Here is a 26086-nt window from a genome sequence, read left to right on the forward strand (position 1 = left end):
CCAGGCCACTTTTGTTCTTTCAAAGCAGTAACTACTTTTCAAAACAATTCCTCCCAATTTAAAATCATCCTTCCACTGCTTTTGCTATAAAGGTAGTTACGCTTATAAGAAAGCTAGGAAAAAGCCCCCATCCAAAGGATTGGGGGTTTTTTGCACATGGCAAAAATACTGGAATGTAAACATAAGATACTGTACTTGTCCACTTGAGTCTGCAGCCTGCTGGAAGTGCGTGGCTAACGCTGTTTCATCTTGGAAAACTTCATTACATTCTAAACACTTCAGACTGTGCCTGCACAACTTCGAAGAGTCTTCGTCTAGAGGCATGGCTGGTGGAACAGGCGTACTCGAAGGAGCTGATATGACTGTCCCCAGTTATGCCAGACTGTATCTTTGCGATGGTGTGGGTGACCACTCCGGTGGGATTTGAAGAATGGACCGACATCACAGAACTATTGCATGTGGGAGAGGCTATCATCTGATCAGTAGGGACTGGCTTCAGAATCAAATGAGAACACTGCATCACCACCCCCTTTCTCTTTGTGACCTCGTGCGTGAGAAAGGAGGCTGCACTTGTTATAGAAAACCAGGTTTTTCGTGCAGTGGTTACAGGTGACTTCGATCCGCACACTCCTCCTGTCGTAATGTTGAGCCAGGCTTTTTCTCTAGGGCGAAGGAGTCACCACATTCTAAACATTTGTAACCGCGTGTGGGCAAAGCGATGCCCGCATTTATAGGGGGGTTAAGATTTGGGATATAAACCGGGACGGGGTTAACACTGCTGAGCACCTTGTTGAAAGCTTCAACGACAGAGCTCTGTAGAGAGGACACCACCTGAACCCGAGACACTTTTTTCGAAGGCTGAGACGCTGCGGCAGAGATGATGGCCTGCTTGATCTGCTGCTGAGGTTTTGTGAGCACTTGGCGGAGTTCGGAGGTGGTCTGAGCACTTTGAGGCAGTAGATTAAGATTGGCAAGATGGACCGTCTTTGGCACAAGTTTCGCGCTGGCAAGGCTCGAGGCGGGCACCACAACGGTTTGCTGCTGTATAGCGTTGGCGGCTTTGATGATGGCACTGCTGGCGCTTTGCACCGAAGCAGCGGATATGACGGTGGCTTTCACCGTGGTGTTGTTCGCGAGCTTCAGATTGATCACCTGTGATCCCGCCGTCTTGACAGCCGATACGGGAAGAAAAGCAGTCGCCACAGGCTTAATGGTGACTTGTTTGGGAGCGAGCTCTGCGGAAGCCACCGTGTTAGTGACCACTGTGGATTGGAGCGGTGCCCTGGGGGGAGAAGAAAGAACTGCAGCGGAAGTCGGGGAGACAGCAAAGATGTCACAGAAGCCACCATGGAAGCTGCTGGCTCTGGTTTCCGACCGCTGTCCGACAAGTCAACTTCGGGCACACACACGTGTGACTGTTCTCTTGATCTCCCCCCGAGGACGTCTTGATGGTTTGATGCGCACTTTGGGGATGGGCTGGCGTCGAGCCTGCGGGTGATGATGGGGAACCTTTGCTGCTGTTTTCACTTGATATACTCCTGGGACTGTCAGGGTTGTTTGACGGGGGGCTTTTTTGCACAGTCAATGAGACTCTGAGGCTCGGGGGATTTGTCCACGGCACAGGGCTTTCACTGGTATCTTTCTGCAAGGGAGAGGATCCCCTTGAATTGGATTGTGGGTCTTTGACAGTGTCCGTGGCGGCTTTCTTAGCACTTAGAGCTGCAATTGCAGCAATACAGGAAGAGAGTTTTGCTGAGGATTTTGCTTTAGCCTGGAAAGACTGATAAGGGCTGCTTCTCCTTTCTCCATATTTACTTTCCCATCGACCGCTCTGTTTTCAAGCAGTTTCTCGGAGTTTTCTTTAAGCAGCTTGTCATCGATTTTCCTAGCTTTAAAGGGTTCATAGTGACCTAAAGGTGATGGGTTTGTTTCCGAGTCTCTTTTAGACACCTTGGGTTTATCAGAATTACCTGAACCTGCAACTCCGTGTTTCATCAAGTTTTCTCCTCCGAGTACTTTTAACTTCTCATAGTCCTGTTGGGAGACAGACCTTGTTAATACGTTGGTTCTGAAGTTTCCGCCCATGTCCTCTTTGTCCGGAGGGTCGTCCACCTCGATTTTTTCATCGTCGTCGAACTCTTCAGCACTTGAGATAGGACTAAATTGGCTAAAGGCAGACTCTTTCAGTGTATTTTCCGAGACGGAGCCCTCGTCTTTGAGCGATTTGCCTTCCTCTTTATTATAACTTTCTAGAGCCGATACTGTTAAGAAACCGTTGTGTAACCCGTTGCCTGTGGATTGGTGGTTGTCTTTCTCTGCTCCTTCAGAGGAATCAATTGTCCGCACATTTTTCACAATGACACTTACGCCAACGTCCGATGAGGATGGTGCGTGGGAATCATCCTCCGGATGGACATTCTGCTTTATATGGCTGTCGTGATCCTCGTGGCCAGATTCAATAGCCGCTTTTGGGTCAACCATATCTGGTATGTCAAAAGCTGCAAGCAGATCATCAAAATCTGGAGTCTTCATATCTCCCATGGTCACGCTAGCTTTTTAGGAGTCAATCTGCAAAACAAAACAAAATTTATGTCACCACCTTTTGTTCTTTCCAAACACTATCTATACATTTCAAAGAATACAGTTCTGATTTTTTAAACCCATTTTTAAAACTATAAATGGAAATAAAGCTTATGTGGGTTTTTTTAACTGGCTATTCTTCCAGTCCTTTGTCTCTAATTTAAGTTGAAAACTCACAAACTGTTACAAATTTAACTAATCATACCAGAAATATTTCATATAATATACAGATAAAACATATCAGCAGATCATCAAAATTATCAAAACTAATTTTAGCTCTATTTAATGAGTTCACCACATTACATTGAATGAAAAAGATAATTAGCAGATAGAATCTGAAAAAAAATACTGTATTCATTTCACTGAAAAATTCTTCTCCATATTCTTTACTAAGCTTAATATTTTGAAACAGTAGTAGCTCATGAAGCAGCTCAATTTGTTCAACACCCTAACACAGAAAAGAACTCTGTGTCCCTCTCTAGGAATAGGAGACAAAAAAATACCTATTGGAGAATCATAATGTCTAATCTGTACGGGAAAAGTTTCAGGAGAGAAGTTCTTAACAGAAACGGAAATAATAATTCTAAATAAGTATATTCAGTGTCCTGGGTGGAAAGATGCTAACAAATGGACGATGAAAAATTGGTGTAAGTACATGGTGGACCACATTCACTATGAAGTTATGGAAATTAGATTACACAACTACAATGAAGAGAAATTAGCAGAAACAATGAGGCGGTGGGAAAAGGTTAAAAATTATATATTAACAATATCAGTAAGCGATGCAAACGTTAAAAATAAAATAAAATCACTTTATAAAGAATGAACAATGTAACCCAGAAAAGAAGTAAATGAAGGATATAGAATTGAATCTTCCTTGGTGAAGGGGTTTTTTAAATTTTCTGTTTGGTGATGGTATTCACTTTTATGTTTTCTGTATTTTGTAAAAAAAAATTAAAAATCAATAAAAATTATATATATATATATATATATATATATATATATATATATATATATATATATATATGTAGATTGTTCTGAGTTCGGGTTTTGCCCTGTGTAATGTTTTGCATGTCTATGCGACGTTTCGGCGAAATCACATTCACCATCTTCAGGCTGAAGTTCCAATCTTTGTGTTGTTGTAAATGGAATTTACAACAACACAAAGATTGGAACTTCAGCCTGAAGATGGTGAATGTGATTTCGCCGAAACGTCGCATAGACATGCAAAACATTACACAGGGCAAAACCCGAACTTAGAACAATCTACATACATATACCCGTGAAAATTTACGAAAAGATATATATATATATATATATATATATATATATATATATATATATATATATCCCTTGCAAAACATGTGCAGCCATATACATTGGACAAACTAACCGAAGAGTGAGCCAACGCATAGAAAAGATATATATATATATATATATATATATATATATATATATATATATATATATATATATATATCCCTTGCAAAACATGTGCAGCCACATACATTGGACAAACTAACCGAAGAGTGAGCCAACACATAGCAGAACATGTGAATGCAGTCAAAAAACAAGAAAAGACCTCCTCCCTTGTCCAGCACATTAAAAAAACAGGGCACGAAATTGACTTTGAAAAAACTAAATTACTCCACAAAACAGAGAATTTATATAAAAGAATCTCTCTAGAAGCTATCGAAATTGAGAGGAGACCCCTTTGTTTAAATAAAAGAGATGATACCTCCCGCCTGCCAGAGATTTGGAAACCAGTCTTAAACAAAATAAACACTTCATAATAATCAACATGTCAATCCTTCTAATTATTATGATTTTAGAATTTTATATTTGGAAATCAGCCTTAAACAAAAAACTTCATAAAATCTTCATGTCATTCCTTCTAATAACTATGATTACACCAACCAATCAGATCACTGAAGCATAGTCACCCAATCTATTTGCTACATTCAAAGCAAATCTCCACCCCCACACTACATACTAGGAAGAAATGTCAGTTGCTAATATTCCATTTACAACAACACAAAGATTGGAACTCCAGCCTGAAGATGGTGAATGTGATTTCACCGAAACGTCGCATAGACATGCAAAACATTACACAGGGCAAAACCCGAACTCAGAACAATCTACATATATATATACATACATATATATATATATATATATATATATATATAAATAAAAGTATATTCAGTGTGTGTATATATATATATATATATATATATATATATATATATATATATATATATATATAAAAGTATATTCAGTGTCCAATGAATACCAAAGAAAGAGTGATGATGTAAGTATGTTCCAGTAATGGGACAAGAATTTTTTAAAGATTTTCTTCTGTTAGATGATGGGAGAAAGGAAAGAAATTTTTATGTACCTAATCCTCCTTACACTACCTACAAAAATGGAAATTATTATGTTTAAATATGGATGGGTTCAAATTATACCAACATGCCCACAATGAAAAAAATACAATTCTCCATGCTGATGACTTAAAAATAAAACATGGCCAGCTAGCTGATCAAATAAAAAGCTTATATGGAATAACTTAATACACGCACATGTAAAAAGTACCATGCATACAATTCTAACTTAATTTTAGAATGACAGTGATACCTTGTCTTACAAACTTAATTGGTTCCGGGACGAGGTTCTTAAGGTGAAAAGTTTGTAAGATGAAACAATGTTTCCCATAGGAATCAATGGAAAAGCGATTAATGCGTGCAAGCCCAAAATTCACCCCTTTTGCCAGCCGAAGCGCCTGTTTTTGCACTGCTGGGATTTCCCTGAGGCTCCCCTCCATGGGAAATCCCACCTCCGGACTTCTGTGTTTTTGCGATGCTGCGATTTCACTGAGGCTCCCCTCGCTGGGAAACCCCACCTCCGGACTTCCGTTGCCAGCAAAGTGCCCATTTTTGTGCTGCTGGGATTCCCCTGCTGGGATTCCCCTGCAGCATCACAAAAACACGGAAGTCCGGAGGTGGGGTTTCCCATGGAGGGGAGCCTCGAGGGAATCTCAGCAGCACAAAAACGGGTGCTTCGGTGGCAACGGAAGTCCGGAGGCGGGGCATCCCAGCGGTGGCGGTGGGTTTGTAAGGTGAAAATAGTTTGTAAGAAGAGGCAAAAAAATCTTAAACCCCAGGTTTGTATCTCGAAAAGTTTGTACGACGAGGCGTTTGTAAGACGAGGTATCACTGTATATGGCCAGTTTCCAAAGGTAACCTTAGTAGTGTACAGTAATGTGTTAAGTAAAAAGGAAAACATTTCCTTGTCCAGTCATGTCTGACCCTAGGGCGCAGTGTTCATCTCATTTTTTTGGCCAAGGGAAACCAGACTTGTCTGAAGACAATTTCTGTGGTCATGTGGCCAGGATGGCTGTATGCCAAAGGCACAAGGAATATTGTCGCCTTCCCACCAAAGTGGTACCTATTAATTAACTATTAATCTACTCACACATGTATGCTTTTGAATCGCTAGGTATTACGCAGGGACATGTAAAATATCATGCAATGTTCCAATCCTAAAATGGGACTATTCCAATCAGGGAACGAACCAATCGGAGTGTTCCACAAACTTGCTGACCCATGGATTGGTTGATTTTGAGATCTGACCCCTTTGTAATACAGATAACCCTTGACATATGACCAGGAGTGGGCTTCAAAAATTTGATGATGATCAAAAAAAAGTAAGTAATTTTTTTCAGGGCCCACTGTAATTTTGAATGGTTCGTAAAAAAATTGGTAGTAAGTTGAGCACTTCCTGTACTTGGAATACAGTCCTTTATTCAAAAGTCAGAACAGTTTGATTTTGTGGTTAAAGATATTCAACAATGGGACATTTTGTACGCCTATTTTGTTTTGACACACATAAAGCATTTTTAAACCGCATCAAGGAAATAACTGTAATGCCTGACAATCACTGTAATCAGGATTTGTAAACCAAGATTTGGCAAAATATTTCAGAGACGAGTGCCAAAATATTAAACACTAACAAGGGTGAAACTCTTGCAAAATCTTTTAAGTATTGTGAAATTTTGGCAATGCACAGAATCTCTTGCGTGCCCACACAATAACTTGAAAATTTTTCAGTTGGAAGTTTGCAATATTTGCCTGCTCTGGCTATCAAAAATATTTTGGAGTTCCATAGACATGAATGAACTGTGCTCTACTTGGTGATCCGGGTTGTAAACCAGAGGGAATAAATGTGTTTGGAGATGGCAACAAATTAAGAAAAATACTGGTGTCTCAAAATATCTCTTTCTAAAACCTCAGGCCCATTTTAAGCTTTGCTTCTATTTTTTTTTAATTAGAAAAAAAATCCTTGTTTCAAAGGCAATCCATCTTAATAATAAAGTTCAGTATAATGCTAAATCAAACTAGAAGCAAAGATAGCAGGCAGGGAAGAGGGAAGACATATAAACAATCAGTTTATAGAGGCATCTGTAATATGGTAAATGATTTAGCTTTACTAGATAAATGGTAAAAGCAATGGAAACTGCAGTTTAATGTTTCCAAATGTAAAATAATGCACTTGGGGAAAAGGAATCCTCAATCTGAGTATTGTATTGGCAGTTCTGTGTTGGCAAATACTACAGAAGAAAAGGATTTAGGGGTAGTGATTTCTGACAGTCTCAAAATGGGTGAACAGTGCAGTCAGGTGGTAGGGAAAGCAAGTAGGATGCTTGGCTGCATAGCTAGAGGTATAACAAGCAGGAAGAGGGAGATTATGATCCCGCTATATAGAATGCTGGTGAGACCACATTTGGAATACTGTGTTCAGTTCTGGAGACCTCACCTACAAAAAGATATTGACAAAATTGAACGGGTCCAAAGACGGGCTACAAGAATGGTGGAAGGTCTTAAGCATAAAACGTATCAGGAAAGACTTAATCTGTATAGTCTGGAGGACAGAAGGAAAAGGGGGGACATGATCGAAACATTTAAATATATTAAAGGGTTAAAAAAGGTCCAGGAGGGAAGTGTTTTTAAAAGGAAAGTGAACACAAGAACAAGGGGACACAATCTGAAGTTAGTTGGGGGAAAGATCAAAAGCAACATGAGAAAATATTATTTTACTGAAAGAGTAGTAGATCCTTGGAACAAACTTCCAGCAGACATGGTAGATAAATCCACAGTAACTGAATTTAAACATGCCTGGGATAAACATATATCCATCCTAAGATAAAATACAGAAAATAGTATAAGGGCAGACTAGATGGACCATGAGGTCTTTTTCTGCCGTCAGACTTCTATGTTTCTATGTTTATCTCTTCTCTTTCTCTTTTATCTTTATAAATCGCAGCTTATATATGCCCCGAAAACACCTACTGTGGAAAACAATTTGCTCATAAATCAGTGAAATTTTAAATTGGCTTGGCAAAATTATCTGAGCAACCTATTTAGATCTGAGGTATAAACATCTGAATATCGTAGGCAAAATGAAGAATTGGAATGGAGCGTAAGAAGCTTACCTACCAGGTGACTCAAAAATCCTATTAACAGCCAATTATGAAGCTCTATTTATCCGCCACTCCTTCTTGCTTCGTCCAAATTTCCCATTACAATATCTAACGACAAAAATATTTCCTATAATATCTTTGCCTTTTTATTGAATTTGCTCTCCCCAAATTAGGTAAACTGACAAAACCAATTGGTAAGTTTGCAGAACTGAAAAAGGACTCCACTTAGTTTGCATCGCTGCAGAGGGTATGTAACGCCCTTCTCTCCAAATATTATTGCAAAACAGAGATTATCATAATTACATTTGCTGAAGGATGATCACAGTATAAATGCCAAAAAGATAAAATAACCCATCAAATAAAATCCTTTTATATACCCACTTGCTAGTCATTTGCATGTGTGTATATTAAAGCTGTGCAGCACTTTAGATTCAATTCCAAAAATTGTAGCAATGGCTCCAAAGGGCACCTATTGGAGTCCGACTCATATAAGGAGTTTCAAACGCATGCCATGTTGATGAATCACTTTTTCTGAATCAAATCCAAAACACCATACAGATACTCCTCAACTTACTATGGTTCGTTAGTGACCTCTCAAAGTGGCAAAGTCACTGAAAAAAGTGACTTAGAACCATTTGCAACTTGCTGTAGCATCCCTGTGTTTCACATGATCAAAATTTGGATGCTTGGCAACAAGTATTTGGACCAGGAGTCACTGCTCACAGTCACTCATGCCCTCATCACCTCGAGGCTCGACTACTGTAACGCTCTCTACATGGGGCTACCTTTGAAAAGTGTTCGGAAACTTCAGATCGTGCAGAATGCAGCTGCGAGAGCAATCATGGGCTTTCCCAAATATACCCATGTTACACCAACACTCCGCAGTCTGCATTGGTTGCTGATCAGTTTCCGGTCACAATTCAAAGTGTTGGTTATGACCTATAAAGCCCTTCATGGCACTGGACCAGATTATCTCAGGGACCGTCTTCTGCCGCACGAATCCCAGTGACCAGTTAGGTCCCACAGAGTGGGTCTTCTCTGGGTCCCATCAACTAAACAATGTCACTTGGCGGGACCCAGGGGAAGAGCCTTCTCTGTGGTGGTCCTGGCCCTCTGGAACCAACTCCCCCCAGAGATTAGAATTGCCCCACCCTCCTTGCCTTTCGTAAGCTGCTTAAAACCCACCTCTGTCGCCAGGCATGGGGGAATTGAGATACTCTTTCCCCCTAGGCCTTTACAATTTTATGCATGGTATATCTGTACGTATGTTTGGTTTTATAATAAGGGTTTTTAACTGTTTTAGTATTGGATTCTTATTATATGCTGTTTTATTGCTGCTGTTAGCCGCCCCGAGTCTGCAGAGAGCAGCGGCATACAAATCCAATAAATAAATGTGTGCATGTGTTATGGTTGTAGTGTTCCAGAGTCATGGGATTCCCCTTCTAACAAGCAAAGTCAGAAGGGAAAGTCAGATTCGCTTAACAACTGTGTTACGAGTGATTCACTTAACAAGTAAGTGAATGCTATAAAGTAGGGCAAACCTCGGGGCAGTGGAGAGATGATCTGGAATTAAGGGTATAGATTCCTTTCCCTTCTCGTGGTCAGATCATTTCCTGCTAAGGTTAGACTTTAGAACGCTACTCCCCCATCACAGGGAGGCGGAGCCAATTAAGTGGTTCCACACCAGATGCCTAATGGACCCTGAAGGATTCCAGCAGGAGCTTGGAGTGATACCGGACTCTCTGAGTCCCCTGGTGGCTGCCTGGAATAGGGTGGCATCAGGGGCACTGGACCGGATTGCGCCTTGGCGACCTCTCTACTGCGATGGATCTAGGAAAGCTCCCTGATTTACCGAGGAGCTCCGAGAGATGAAGGGAGCGCCAGAAGAGACGTCTACAGCATTTTCCTTATGTGCCGAAAGAGAGTGCGCATATGCTATCACGCATGCATGAGTGCCCACACCATTAATTCAATGCCTGGGGAGGGTGAAAACAGCTTTCCCCACCCAACGAAGGCCTCTCGTGGCCAAAAACGGCCTGTTTGCCAACTTCTGGTGGGCCCAATAGGCTCCTGTTTCGCCCTCCTCAGGCTCCAAAGGCTTCTCTGGAGCTGGTGGAGGGCAAAAATGCCCTCCCCCATCCCCCTGGAGACACTCCAGAAGCCAAAAACACCCTCCCAAAGCCTCTATAAACCCCAATTAAAAACCCACAACTTAGACAATCAACACACACGCATACCATTCAGTATAATTCGTCCATGACAGATGTCAAATTTATGGCTGCCAGGCCTGCCAGCAAATCTAGGTCTTCACAGCATTTTGGAAGGCCAGTAGGGTGGGAGCAACATCGGGGTGGATGGGGCGTTGGTTCCATAGAGCCGGGGCAGCCACAGAGAAGGCCCTCCCCCGTGGCCCCACCAACCCGCATTGCTTAGTCAACGGGACCTGGAGGAGGCCAGCCCTGTGTGATCTTATTGGTCTCTGGGAGGTATGCGGCAGGAGACGGTGCTGTAAGCAGTCTGGCCCTAAGCCATGTATTGCAGTTGTTAAGTTAGTAACAGGATTGTTAAGTGGATCTGACTTCCCTCTACACTTTGCTTGTCAGAAGGCCGCAAAAAGTGGATCACATGACTCCGGGACACTGCAATGATTACAAATATGAATCAATGGCAAAGTGTCTGAATTTTTCAGTTGAACTTTGAACAGTCACCAAACGAACTATTGAAAAGTGGAAGACTACCTGTACTCAATCTAACAGGGAAAATTAAATAATTGCTCTCCGATAAGGTCCCACACAGTTGGCCTTCTCCGGGTCCCGTTGACTAAACAATGTCGTCTGGCGGGCCCCAGGGGAAGAGCCTTCTCTGTGGCGGCCCCGGCCCTCTGGAATCAACTCCCCCCGGAGATTAGAACTGCTCCCACCCTCCCACCCTGTCTTCCGTAAACTACTTAAGACCCACCTATACCGCCAGGCATGGGGGATTTGAGACGCCTTTCCCCCAGGCTTATTATAATTTATGTTTGGTATGTATGTGCTGTTTGGTTTTTAATTATGATAGGGTTTTTAGTTTTTTTTAATATTAGATTTGTGCCTGTATAATACTGTTTTTATCGTGTTGTGAGCCGCCCCGAGTCTTCGGAGAGGGGCGCCATACAAATCTAATAAATTATTATTATTATTATTCTCCCATAAAAACAATATGGTCTGAAATGCATTAGCAATGCACAGATCTAATTCTGCAATTCTTCCTCAACTGTATCTTTTACAACTTGCTGCGGAAAAGGCGGAAGCTTTGTCACAGTGGCAAATAAGAGTTGCTTAGGCAACAGGCCTTAAGCAGCCTAATTTGCTTCGTAGTCCCATTCTTCCAATGTGGAAATTGCTCTGTTAACTCCAGAGCGTAACTTCCTACATCTCTACTATAGGAAACCATGAGAGATCAGTACAGAATAGCTTCTAATCTTGCACATTAAGCCCTACCAAACCTTTTTTCACATTGTTTGTAGCTCGGACAATACTGTCTAGTTTCCTGGCCTCCGTAAAAACATTTCTATGTGAGATAAGTGCCCTATTTTCTTTATGGAATTTTTTGGGGATCTAGATAATATGGCAAATAACTTTGTAATCTCAGAACGTTTTCCTACTGCAAATCGTTCTTTTAAAATTGTCAGTGAAGAGGGCAAGAAACAACCAGCAATGTAAATACGGGACCTGAAAATAAGCAACTGGAATGGAGTGAAAATTGTTTTTAGAGAAACCAAATGATCCTCTAAGAATGCTCTTCTTTCTAGTGTGATATTCAATTGCAGTTGGTGAAAACCTCCTGGGGGTGATTTTGGGCCACATCCCAAATAGTTCGCTTTTTGTTTTACATTAAATAGATATTCAATTAAAAACAGCCGATACTTCAGAAGATCTTATAAAAGATCTAGAAAGATCATGACACATCAAAGGATTTTAAAACATTTTGTAAACAGATTTGTTTTAATTTTAGAACCTCAGGGGAAACTATATATTTTCCCAGACATAGTCTCAGGCCTTCTGCAACCAAGTTATTTCCCCTTGGTCTAGCCTTCTTACAAAATAGGAAATACAGTGATCCCCCAAGTTTCGCGATCTCGATCATTGCGAAACGCTATATCGCGATTTTTCCACCCGATGACGTCACTCCCTTCCTTTCTCATCTTTCTTTCTCTCTCTCTTTCTCTATCTTGCTTCTTCCTCTCTCACACTCTCTTCCTCCCTCTCTCATCTCTTTCTTTCCTTCTCTCTCTTTCTCTATCTCTCCCCCTCTTGCTCTCGAGCGGCAAGCGAGCAGCCGGGCGGGCGGGCGAACGGGCAAGCGGCAAGCGAGCGGCCGGGCGGGCGGGCGAACGGGCAAGCGAGCGCCCGGGCGGGCGGGCGAACGGGCAAGCGAGCGGCTGGGTGGGCGGGCGAATGGGCAAGCGGCAAGCGATCTTGGGGTTTCCCATTTGCCTGGGCGGCGGCAAGACCCAAGGAAGGTTCCTTCGGCCGCCCAACAGCTGATCTGCTCTGCAGCGTGGCAGCAGCGAGGAGCCGAAGATGGGGTTTCCCCGTTGCCTGGGCAACGGGGAAACCCCATCTTCGGCTCCTCGCTGCTGCCGCGCTGCAGAGCAGATCAGCTGTTGGGCAGCCGAAGGAACCTTCCCTGGGTCTTCCCCGGGTCTTCCCCGCCGCCCACACGCAAACTCCACCATCTGCGCATGTGCGGCCATGGAAAAAGGGGCGCGCATGCGCAGATGGTGTTTTTACTTCCGCACCACTACATTCCGAAATATCGATTATCACGAGGGGTCTTGGAACGGAACCCTCGCGATAATCGGGGGATCACTGTATGACAAAGGACAGAGCAATACATCTTAATCAAAGTAAGCAGGATCTCTACTTACTTGACTTTGTGTCTGAGTGGTCAAACATCTGGCAACTCCAAATCTCAACCAAAAATGCTCTGTCCTACACATTGGCAAAAAGAAACAGAACACCAAATACAGGCTGAATAAGCAAGACATTATAGACAACTCTCGCTCCGTAAGAGACCTTGGAATATTCATATCAAATGACCTAAGTGCCAAAGCCCACTGCAAGAAGCTTCAAGAATTGTTAACCTAATCCTACGTTGCTTCTGTCCTGGTAATCTCACACTAATAACCAGAGCATACAAAACTTTTGCCAGACCAATCCTTGAATACAGCTCATCTGTCTGGAACCCACACCGTGTTTTGGACATAACACTCTAGAAAACGTCCAGAGATACTTTACTAGAAGAGCCCTCCACTTGCAACAGAATACCCTACGCAACAAGACTTACAATCCTAGATTTAGAAAGTTTAGAACTACATCGCCTTAAACATGTTACATGACCTAAGCATAGTCCATAAAATCATCTGCTACCATGTCCTTCCTGTCAATGACTACTTCAGCTTCAACCACCACAACACACAAGCACACAACAGATACAAAACTTAAAGTAAACCGCTCTAAACACAACTGCGGGAAATATGACTTTAGTAACCGAATAGTTGATGCATGGAGCTCACTACCAGACTCTGTAGTATCATCACCTAACCCCAAAACTTTACCCTTAAACTATCCACTGTTGACCTCACCCAATTCCAAAGAGATCAGTAAGAGTCGTGCATAAGTTCACCAGCCTGCCTTCAGTCCCCTGTCCTAATGTTTCTCTTTTACTACCATCATATTATATCTTTGGCAATTGTTTATTTATTTATTCATTTATTCAAAAAAATGCAACATCAGTAACTAACCAGAAATTGCTTTAATTTTCAAAGGGGTTGAATTAATCAACTGTGATCTAGTAACATGGAAAGCTATCTGTGAGGGGTGCTTTAAATTTAGAAATCAACACTAAGCAGGTGGTTAGATCTAATGCCCTAAATCAGGGATGTCAAACTCACAGCAGCATTACGTGACATATCAGGACTCAGGTTGGGCTGGGGCCAGCATGTGACACATCCGGCCTGCCGGCCACGGGTTCAACACCCCTAAATATTCTGCCCAACTCTAGGGATTTGATGATCATCTGCAACCTTTTTATGTATTGTTTTCCATAGCATATTGAGCCAATAAACACCATCAGTTTTATGAACAGGATACACTTCATGTAAATGTGGTTCGTAATTACTATCGTATCAGCCAATACATCATACCTTAACTAGATGTCTAAGGCTTTGCAAATACAAATCTTAAGCAATAACCACGAGGTTTAAGTTTGAACACTAGAATCATAATATTGGAAGGAGTCACCCTTCTGTTCAGGGAGAAATTCAAATGAAAGCATCTGTGACAGATGGCTGTCCTGCTTTAAAAAAAATGTCCCCATAGAAAGGAGCCCATCAACTCTCTCAACAATGGAAGAATGTGTGTGTGAGAGTGTGTGTCAACCTACTTTCCTAAGCACCTAAAAAGGCAGGAAAGAAGCAATGGAAGGAAACTAATCAAGGAGAAAACCAATCTAGAAATAAGGAGGAATTTCCTGACAGTTAGAAAAATTAATCAGTGGAATGACTTGCCTCCAGAAGTTGTGAGTGCCCCAACACTGGAGATAATTTTAAAGAAGAGATTAGATAATCATTTGTCCAAAACGGTAGATCTCCTGCTTGAGCAAAGGGTTGCACTAGAAGACCTCCAAGGTCCCTTAAACTCTGTTATTGTAGTTTTATAATCGTATTTTTTCAAGCACTTGCAGGAGGGGCTGCCAAATGGCAGCACCATTCTCACCATCTGGATGCAGGCCACTCTCCTTTTGTACAGCCATCATAACATCGCAAGCATGTACGAAAGGGGCGAAGCTCATATGACAATGATTTAACGCTGCTTTTGTCATTTTGAAAAACGCATTGGACCCTCCGGATGTCTGTTTCAAACAGCTGCAACGGTAACATAAGCCAAGTATTTTTCTCAATGTGGCGGAATTGTATGCTTAGTTCATTCTCCCCAATCCTAATAAAGTTGTTACATCTCTACACCCATAATTTTGGTATGGGGCTATAGCAGTTCTGTAAATTTGGAACATCTAGAAGTCCTGGCCTGAAGAAGCTGAGCATGGCCATATTTGTACATTTCATCTTCTTCCTCTCTATTCTTAATCTCCATGTCATGGACAGGAGATGAGACAGTTCAGAAGGCGTTTCTATTACCCCTTCAGTCATCTGATCCACGTCTTCTTTCTAACACAGAGGTCTTCAAACTTGGCATCTTTAAGACTTGTGGACTTCATCAGTTTCCGGTCACAATTCAAAGTGTTGGTAATGACCTTTAAAGCCCTACATGGCATTGGAACAGAATACCTCCGGAACCGCCTTCTACCGCACCACACGAATCCTAGCGGCTGATAAGGTCCCACAGAGTTGGCCTTCTCCGGGTCCCGTCGACCAAACAATGTTGTTTGGCGGGCCCCAGGGGAAGAGCCTTCTCTGTGGCGGCCCCGGCCATCTGGAATCAACTCCCCCCAGAGATTAGAACTGCCCCCACGCTCCTTGTCTTTCGCAAATTACTCAAGACCCACCTTTATCGCCAGGCATGGGGGAACTGAGACATCCTCCCCCAGGCTTTTATATTTTATGTTTGGTATGCATGTGTTGTATGGTTTTAAATTGCTGGGGTTTTAGATATGTTTTATTTTAATATTAGATTTGTTTCACTGTTATATTGTTTCTATTGTTGTTGTGAGCCGCCCCGAGTCTTCGGAGAGGGGCGGCATACAAATCTAATTAATAATAATAATAATAATAATCTCCCAGAATTCTCCAGCTAGCATAGTTGGCTGGAGAATTCTGGGAGGTGAAAGTCCACAACTCTGAAAGTTGCCAAGTTTGAGGACACCCTGGTTTAACACATCACTTCAGCTGTTATGTTTTCAATATCTCTTTCATTAGAAGCCCCTCACTCATGTTCCCAACGCCACAGGTCAAGATATTGAGTGGTAAAATTAAAATTTAGTCAATGAAAGGATCCCAAATTAAATTCTTCACTTTAAAAATCTTAAGTAATGAAACAGAAATCTGCCAGACTGCAGATTTCAAGAATACAGTAATACTTTGGTACTCAAGAGTTAATGTATTTATTTATTTATTTATTTATTTATTAGATTTGTATGCCGCCCTTCTCCAAAGACTCGGGGCGGCTAACAACAGTAAAAAGACAATGTAAACAAATCTAATATTAAAAATAATCTAAAAAACCCCAATTTAAAGAACCAATCATACATACAAGCATACCATTTATAAATTCTATAAGCCATGGGGGCAAGGGATTGGGTTCAGAAGGCACGATGAGTACCAAAAAACGACGAGAACATTTTTTCCCCTCATAAACAATAATGTAGTGAGTCACAAGGCAACCGACATCAACAAATTCTAGCTTGTGGGCTGGTTGTAACGATGAGAACAGGGATAAAATGTTCACGTCGAAATGCACCGAGTACCAAATTTGATGAGTTTCAGAGCAGTTGCGTACCAAGATACCACGCTAGAAGGCATGGAGCTATGAGCAGGTTTATTTATTTATTAATTTTTTATTGCCGCCTATTCGCCATGGCAACTCAAAACGGATTACAGAATATAGGTTGATACTACCTGTTCTGCCTGACTGGGCTCAGGCAATGCGTAACAGTTCAAGGAAAAGAATTCAAACATACACCTGCTCTGCTAATCAGCAAATTTGTATTAAATAAACAAAAAAGGGTTACTCAAAACAGTTCTTAGTGTCCGAAAACAATGATAGTGCAAGGCTTACTTCAGCCGCATACAAAAACACAGGAAAAAACAAACAAAGACAACCTGGAATGAGCAAAGACGTTTCAGGAGTCCTTTTGAATCTTTGGAGCAAACAGCAAGTCCCAGAGTTTTCACCTCCCACTTGTCTGAAAAAGTTGGGTTGAAAACTCCAACGGCACAGAACAGAAACTTCAGAGCAGGAACCACAAAATAACACAGATAAACAGCCACAGTTTGCCTTGGGCCTTTGTTCCCTTTTATCCCTTTATCCCTCATTAAGGGAACCACACCCAGCCCTCAGTATAAGAACCACACCCAGCCCAGGGGCTACTATTATGACTTGTAATACTCCTTCAACCGATCCCTTCTTTGCATAGCTCTTCGGCTACGCAGATCAATATATTGATCTGCAGAAGAACCCAGGGACGAAAGACTGTCTGAGGGACTGCATGTCAAATCCCCTGGGCTGTCTGCTGAATCCTGCGTACCAGTGGCCTCGTCCTCCTGGCTGTGTGCAACGTCTTCCTGGCTGTGTGCCACATCTTCCTGGCTGTCAGCCAGGCTGTCGCATTCACTTTGTGCCGCGTCTCTCCCATCTATGGGAGCAACGGCTGGCCCAGGCCCAAACACAACATTACCTAGGCATTTAAAGTGTGCCAATGGTATCAGCACCTGCTAACCACAGCTAAATATGACCCTCCCCACCAAGGGCAACGTGAGTCTGAAATTGGATACCATTATCGGACAATATTCAGCAGGACCCTAAGCTTCAGCCCATCCTGGTTGCCTATCATGGGTGGGGGAGGAGACTGGAATAGATACAGCCCATAAATATTGATGGTTCAGCGGTTAAGTCCTTTGGAAACAATTCCCCCCCAGAGATTTGCACTGCCTCCACCCTCCTGGCCTTTTGTAAAGTTTTTAAAACACACCTTTGCCAGCAGGCCTGGGGTCGATGAGTGTCGACATTCTGCCCTGGCTGATAGTATGATTGGGATGAGCTTGGCTGAATGTGCTTAAATGTTTGGGATTTTAAGATTTGGGTTTTATGGCTGGAACTCAATCTGTATAGTCTGGAGGACAGAAGGAAAAGGGGGGACATGATCGAAACATTTAAATATGTTAAAAGGTTAAATAACGTCCAGGAGGGACGTGTTTTTAATAGGAAAGTGAGCACAAGAACAAGGGGACACTATCTGAAGTTAGTTGGGGGAAAGATCAAAAGCAACACGAGAAAATATTATTTTACTGAAAGAGTAGTAGATCCTTGGAACAAACTTCCAGCAGACATGGTTGGTAAATCCACAGCAACTGAATTTAAACATGCCTGGGATAAACATATATCCATCCTAAGATAAAATACAGAAAATAGTGTAAGGGCAGACTAGATGGACCATGAGATCTTTTTCTGCCGTCAGACTTCTATGTTTCTATTCCAATTTCTAGGCTGCCCTTCTCTGAAGACGCAGGGTGGCTTACAACATAGGAATAAATAGAAAAACACTGCATGGTAGAAATCAAAGTTAAAATGGGCCCATTAAAAATCTAAAATCCACTAGACATACTCTAATAATATAATATAATGCAGAATTTATTGGCCGAGTGTGATTGGACACACTAGGAATTTGTCTTTGGTGCATGTGCTCTCAGTGTACATAAAAGAAAAGAGACATTTGTCAAGAATCGTGAGGCACAACACTAAAATAACTAAAGTAACAACCCTAAAAACCCATGTCTAAGAACTGTTCACTCAAATTCATACGTATCAGTGGGCTGGAGGAGAGTGTAATTTTATATCTTGTTATTTTGTATTGATTTTTATTTTGTAAGCCGCCCTGAGTCCCCTGGAGAAGGGCGGCCAAGATAGGTAGGTAGGTAGGTAGGTAGACAGATAGGCAGGCAGGCAGGCAAAGGAAGGAAGGAAGGAAGGAAGGAAGGAAGGAAGGAAGGAAGGAAGGAAGGAAGGAAGGAAGGAAGGAAGGAAGGAAGGAAGGAAGGAAGGAAGGAAGGAGGACTCTTAAGCTGGCCATCTGGAAAACTGGCAGCCTGGGTTTGAGACCTGATCACACTTGTCCCAGCAACTATTTATTATTTATTTATTTATTTATTATTTAGATTTGTATGCCGCCCCTCTCCGCGAACTCGGGGCGGCCACCCTAGCGGTTCAAAACATGCAAATGTGAGTAGATAAATGGATACCGCTTCAATGAATAAGGTTACTATGTTCCATATTTTCATGCTGGCCACCTAATGAAACTGAAACATTTTCCCCTTGGATGAGAACTGGAGCACTGACCCCTTGAGTTGGTCAAAACTGGACAGGGGATACCACTAAACGTTTATGAATATCTGAATCTTTTTTGAGAAGTGATATTGACCAACAGGTTCTCACTATACAGTTCCCAAAGGCTACACTGGGTGGGGAATGTATGAAATATAGTCTAAATCAGTGATGGCAAACGCAGGGGCATGTGTGCCCACACCCATAATTCCATGTGACCCCCCCCATGCGTGCGCGTGTGACCCCCCTACCTCATGGCACATGATGACACATCCGTTTTCCACCCTCCTCAGACTCCTAGAAAGGCTCTGAAGTTTGGAGCGAGCAAAAAATCAGAATTTATGGTTCAACTGGAAGTTGGCAGATGGAACGTTTCCAGCCTCCAGAGGACCGCCGAGGGCTGGATGGGAAAGGCCAATTTTGCCTTTCCCAGGCTCCAGAAAGGCTCTTGAGCTTGGGGAGAATAAACAACAGGACTTCCCAACCCCCTACAGTGGCTGAAAATAGGCTATTTCCTGGCTCCCAGTGGGCCCAGAGGGCCAAAAAAATCAGCTGGCCGGATCTGAGTTCCTGTGTCCACCAGTATGGCTCTGCGTGCCGCTGGTGGCACAATAACAATAGAGTTGGAAGGGACCTTGGAGGTCTTCTAGTCCAACCCTCTGCCTAGGCAGGAAACCCTGCACTACTTCAGACAGATGGTTATCCAACATCTTGTTAAAAACTCCCAGCGTTGGAGCATTCACAACTTCTGGAGACAAGCTGTTCCACTGCTTAATTGTTCTAATTGTCAGGAAATTTCTCCTTGCTTCTCTCCTTGTTCAGCTTCCACCCATTTCTTCTTGTTCTAACCTTTGGAGAATAGGTTGACTCCTTCTTCTTTGTGGCAAGCCCTGAGATATTGAATACATGTGCCATAAGTTCACCATCACGGGTCTAAGCCATCTGCACCAGATTAGGAAAGATGGTTAGGAGGATTTTTTTAGTCTTCATTTTGTAAGTCACTTCAAAAGTCCACTAATCAAATAACTGACAAATGTAATTCATTGCTTATTGATTGATCGATTTCACCTCAAATGCAAATGTTAGTGAGTCCCATGAAGAGCTAAGGGATGTGATTTGCGTGTGTGTGTCTTAGCAGAGACCAATCTTGAATTTGACAGATTATTTACCCATATCTTATTTACCTTCAGCCCAACAAATGGAACAGGATTGCTTCATTTTGCTTCCTGACTTCAAATCCACCCAATGACTAGTTTCTGTTGTGGTTCCGTCTGAGGCCCCTCAGGGAACGGCTGATCTTCTGTCGGTTTCCAGCTCAGAGGGAGAGGGTGAGGAACAGGAGGTGCAGGCAGACGAGGAGGAGGAATCCCAGGCTGAAGAAGAGGGAGGACAGCCAGAGTCCCCCCAGAGGGAGCTCTCCCCAGCAAGCAGCCTGGATTCCTTAGAGGAAAATGCACAAGCCATAATTGATCTGCAACAGAGAAGAGCTACACAGCGAAGGGACCAATTGGCTAGGTACTTTCAGCATTAAAGAGGCAACAGCTGGGTTTGGGTGTGGTGCTCTTTGGAAAGGCTAAAAGGCAGACCCACCCTTCCTGGCTTGTGGAGTTTTATCTTTGAGAGTCTTGGGACCTGGCTGTGAACTTTGGCGTCTTGGAATCCTGGTTTGTGCCTTTGACTACTGAAACCTTGGGGTGGGGGTGCCAGCAAGAAGCTTGCTGTATTGTCTGGACATCAGGACTCTGCTGTAAAGTATTATAGCCTGTCTGTTGAGAAGAACAGGTTTTCCTCTGTGTTTATTTTTTCCAGCTATAAAGTACTTTTGCTTTTACCAGAGTGTCTGGCTGTTTTTTCCAGTTGGTGTTGAGGTCTGGGGGAACCCAGACAGAACAGTTTCAGGGGGGGGGGGAAAGAAAATATCAAGAACCCTCATCATAACAGTAACAGCATTGCTGATCAAAGCACAAACCAGAAGTTGAAACTAAACAAATGCATATTTAATGAAGAAGATAAAAGCAATTCTAACTAGCATTTCCCCCTTGTCCTCTTCAGTGTCTTCTCTCCAGTTCCTGGAGCTTATAAAACATTTATTCAAGTGTTGTGGTTAGGTAACTTGGTTTCCCAATAAGCTCCATAGGCAAAGTTGTTGAAGGCTAAGGCAAGGAGTCTTAAAAGGGGCTGTGCGTTATTCAATCAAAAAACCCAGGAGTTTTCAACTGCATATAGATGGTCCTCGACTTACAACCATTCATTTAGTGACTAAAGTTACAATGGCAGTGACTTATGACCGTTTTTCAAACTTACGACCATTGTAGCATCCTCCGCGATCATGTGATTAAAATTTGAAGGCTTGGCAACTGGCTCATATTTATGATGTCTCACCTTTTGCAACCTTCTGACAAGCAAAGTCAATAGGGAAGCCAAATTCACTTAACAACCTTGTTGGCAACTTATCAACTGCAGTGATTTACATAACTGTGTCAAGAAAGGTCACAAAATGGGACAAAATTCACTTAACAATGGTCTTGCTAGCAACAGAAATTTTGGAATCAATTGTGGTTGTAAGTCGAGGACCACCTATTGAGGAAAACCATAGATGGGAGAAGACTCCGTGTTTAATTTGACTATTGGTACTCATACAGGAAGGGGAGCGATGGCTCAGTGGGGAAAGATACTGAGTTTGTCAGCTAGAAAGCTGACAGACCGGGTTCGAGACAAAAGGTCTGTGCAACAGAGTGAGCTTCTGTCCTTGCCCCAACTAGCAGTTCAGAAGTATGCAAATGCAAGTAGATCAATAGGTACCACTTTGGTGAGAAGGTAGCAGCATTCTGTGCACCTTTAGCATATAGACATAGAAACATAGAGTCTGACGGCAGAAAAAGACCTCATGGTCCATCTAGTCTGCCCTTATACTATTTTCTGTATTTTATCTTAGGATGGATATATGTTTATCCCAGGCATGTTTAAATTCAGTTACTGTGGATTTATCTACGTCTGCTGGAAGTTTGTTCCAAGCATCTACTACTCTTTCAGTAAAATAATATTTTCTCATGTTGCTTTTGATCTTTCCCCCAACTAACTTCAGATTGTGTCCCCTTGTTCTTGTGTTCACTTTGGTATGCAGCTTACAAGTAGGTTGGCTTGATTGCTCAACAGTGAGAGACTGGTGAAGCGAGCTGAGTAGCACTTGCATTTTCTACATTGCATGAGTAAAGTACATCTTCCTTCCCTTGTCCTTACCACTTTCTATAAAGCTGTGGTTCTCAACCTGGGGGTCGGGACCCCTTTGGGGATTGAACGACCCCCAAGGCTCACCTAATGGGAAAAGACAAATTCCCCATGGTGTTAGGAACTAAAGCTTCTATTCTGGCACCTTGGAACATATTTTTACAATCCGACCAATCAGGCATTTACAGTGGGGATGTCCCTCTGACCTTCCTGCCAATCAGCTTAAAGCTCTGTTGGGAGAATTGGCGTTAGATTTATGGCTGGGGGTCACCACAACATGAGGAACTGTATTAAGGGATTGCGGCATTAGAAAGGTTGAGAAGCACTCCTATAGAGGGACAATCGAGAGCATCATGTCATATGGCATTACTGTCTGATTTGGAAGCGTTACTGCTTCCGACGGAAAGGCGGTGCAGAGGGGTGAGGATAGCAGAAACATTATTGGCAGTTCACTCTCTTCCAAACAGGACATGGCATATAAACGTTGCTTGAGCAGGGTCCTCAGTATTGTCTGGGGTGATACACGTCCTCTTGTTACCTTCCAGGAGGAGGTTTTGTGGTATCCGAAGCAGAAACGTTCAGATTTGGTCATAATTTTGTTCCATACAATATCGACCTTGTGAACGCTCAAGCTTCCTCTTTCCACTATATATTAGAAACATAGAAGTCTGACGGCAGAAAAAGACCTCATGGTCCATCTAGTCTGCCCTTATACTATTTTCTGTATTTTATCTTAGGATGGATATATGTTTATCCCAGGCATGTTTAAATTCAGTTACTGTGGATTTATCTACGTCTGCTGGAAGTTTGTTCCAAGTATCTACTACTCTTTCAGTAAAATATTTTCTCATGTTGCTTTTGATCTTTCCCCCAACTAACTTCAATATTCAAGATGGAGAGTGATTAATATATATATGTATTTATATGTTAGGATGTAGGTAAATAGATACTGTATATATGTATAGAGCATATCTATATGTGTTTTTATCTACGGTATGTGTACACTTTTGGGAGCAGGCAACAGGATTTCCTTTTTTAATATATGCCAGTGTGCCTGCAGTAAAAAATTGACAACCAAGGTTATGTCATGCTGGCTACACATCCACGGAAAATGCACCGTCAGACATTACTGGACATGGAAACTTTTATTTATTCATTTTATTTATTTATTTTTTGGATTTATATACCACTCCTCTCCAATGACTCGTACACGAAGCTGCGCAACAAATATTAAACCATAATTTTGTTTAACTTTGGCTTGTTAAATGATTCACAGGTACCGCTATGTTGTGATTAGCTCTGGCCCAGCTCCTGCCCCAAGAACTGTGGATGTGGGGGAGACATCCACATGCTGCAGGCCTGTTTTGCCCCCGGTGGAATCTGATGATGAAGGCTCCTCTGACCAAGAAGACATGAGTGACAGGGAGGAGGAGAGTGTGGCAGACAGCTCAGAAGATTATCTAGCTTCTCCTTGGATTCAGAACAAGAGTTAATGATACAGCCATGCATGTGGAGAGCGATGCATAGGCAGCAACAACTGAGAGATTATTATCAAAGAAAATGAGGCTACCTGTGGTTGGGTGGGGCTGTGGTAATTAGTGAGGCTGCTATAAATAGCAGCCTGTGGGTTTGGCCATTGTGGAGGATTATCTGATCATTGTGTTTCGTGACTGCTTTACTGACTTTGACCTTTTGTGTGCTGATTTTTCCCCGCTTTGAAACTAAACCAGAGCAAAGTGTGTTTCACTTTGTGAAAGGAGAAGGACTGTGAATTGCCTCACAGCTGCAAGCTAAGTATCACAGAACTGATAAGGGACTTGTACAAATTACCAGTTTGTTTGGAGACGAGTGCTCTTTGCTATACCAAAAGAGGGCTTAGTTTAAGTGAATTTTCATTATAAAGAACATTGTTTTGAATTTTCAAACGTGTGTGTGTCTGAAATTTGTACCTGTGAATTTTTGGGAGGAGTCTACCAGAGAGCCCGACAGAACACGCTATGCTATATACTGAGGTTTACAAGTATATTGGCCTTACATTATTGTTAAGCAAAAATCAAACTAATCACAATATTACGTATTACAACTATTAATATTTGGCTTCCTTCCTTTTTTTCTGCTGTATATATCTCCAGTCTGTGTTTGTAGCTACGGTCTCCTTCCTCATTTGTTTATCCCTTCACAGCATACCTTTCTGCATTGTATTTCCCATTGTTTCAGGGCAAACCAGTACTTTTCCCCCACCCATAGCAACAGTGTTGATCACTGACTACCCTTTGCATTTCTAAAAATACAATGCAGACATTTAATGCATCTATAATGTCTTCTCAATGCAATTCCCATTGATTGGAATGCTTTCCTCCTAGAAATAGCATGCGCAATTTTGCTATTAAACTGCACAGAGTCTAGAAATGATTCAGTTCAGCATTTCACGAAGGGGCAGGAGATAAATGAATAAGTGAACACCCCCCCCCCCAAAAAAACAGGCTTTCACTGGGGTTTGAAAAAAATAAATTCACCCCTTATTTTTAAAGATTATATTTTTAATATTTATATCAATTTTTTCAGGCTTGCAAGTGCCTGCTGTAAACGGAAAGAAAAGCCTAGAGTGAATTTTGACAATGTTTCCTTTCACAAACCTAACTACCTTTTTTAAAAATCAAAATATGATCCTCTTCAGAGTTGCCTTCTGCCGCACGAATCCCAGCGACCGGTTAGGTCCCACAGAGTTGACCTTCTCCGGGTCCCGTCGACTAAACAATGTCGTTTGGCGGGACCCAGGAGAAGAGGCTTCTCTGTGGTGGCCCCGACCCTCTGGAACCAGCTCCCCCCAGATATCAGAGTTGTCCCCACCCTCCTTGCCTTTCGCAAGCTCCTTAAAACCCACCTCTGTCGTCAGGCATGGGGGAATTGAAATTTTCCCTTTCCCCTAGGCTTATAGAATTTATACATGATATGCTTGTATGTATGATTGGTTCTTTAAATTGGGGGTTTTTAGATTATTTTTAATATTAGATTTGTTTACATTGTCTTTTTTATTGTTGTTAGCCGCCCCGAGTCTTCGGAGAGGGGCGGCATACAAATCTAATAAATACAAATACAAACTACCCCCAGGCTGTGTACCTCCTGATGTGCACACACTTCTACTAAATTTTATGTGTTGAGTTTAAATGCATTGTTTAATTCTTTCTGCTGCTTGGAAAGATATTACAAGAAAGGCGGTAACATAAATATTTTTCATAAAGAAAATAAATTCAGAAAATTAAATTTAGGGTTTAGCTGAATTTAAATTTAGCTCACTTTTGAGACTGTCATTCTAGTTCTTCTATAATCTCCTTATGTGTTGTAATAATAATAATCCCCAGAAATCTTGCCTAGAAATCTAGAGCAGGGGTCTCCAACCTTGGCAACTTTAAGCCTGGTGGACTTCAACTCCCAGAATTTTCCAGCCAGCTTTGCTCACTGAATTTTCCACAATGCTAACCTCACCGGATGCTGTATTATAGAGGATTTCTCAAACCTTGGAACTGATAGCAGGCTGTGGCCTGTTAGGAACTGGATTGCACAGGTGGAGGTGAACAGTGGGTCAGTGAGTAAACAAAACCATCCTCCTCCTCCAGGTTCATGGAAATCGGTCCCTAGTGCCAGAAAGGTTGGGGACCACTGGATTAATTTAGATTTAGGGTTGATTCAGCAGCACACTCTTTAAATTCTTCCTAGTTGAACCCTGACCATGTACAGTAGTCCCTCACCTATCGCTGGTGTT

At 42.2% G+C, this 26086-nt stretch overlaps 1 protein-coding gene across 1 annotated transcript in view; it reads right to left on the reverse strand.

Annotated features, from left to right (window-relative positions):
- ZNF532 (zinc finger protein 532) overlaps positions 1–26086 on the reverse strand; it is an 80113-nt gene that overhangs the window by 41956 nt on the left and 12071 nt on the right. The window contains 10 exon segments of the mRNA XM_070736406.1: positions 196–369; positions 371–532; positions 534–659; positions 661–1322; positions 1325–1403; positions 1405–1473; positions 1475–1552; positions 1554–1621; positions 1624–1776; positions 1779–2568. Coding sequence (XP_070592507.1) covers positions 196–369; positions 371–532; positions 534–659; positions 661–1322; positions 1325–1403; positions 1405–1473; positions 1475–1552; positions 1554–1621; positions 1624–1776; positions 1779–2541 — 2334 coding nt within the window. The 5' untranslated portion in view covers positions 2542–2568.

Source organism: Erythrolamprus reginae, chromosome 2 (assembly GCF_031021105.1).
Source record: "Erythrolamprus reginae isolate rEryReg1 chromosome 2, rEryReg1.hap1, whole genome shotgun sequence".
In the NCBI taxonomy this organism is placed as follows: Eukaryota; Metazoa; Chordata; class Lepidosauria; order Squamata; family Dipsadidae; genus Erythrolamprus; species Erythrolamprus reginae.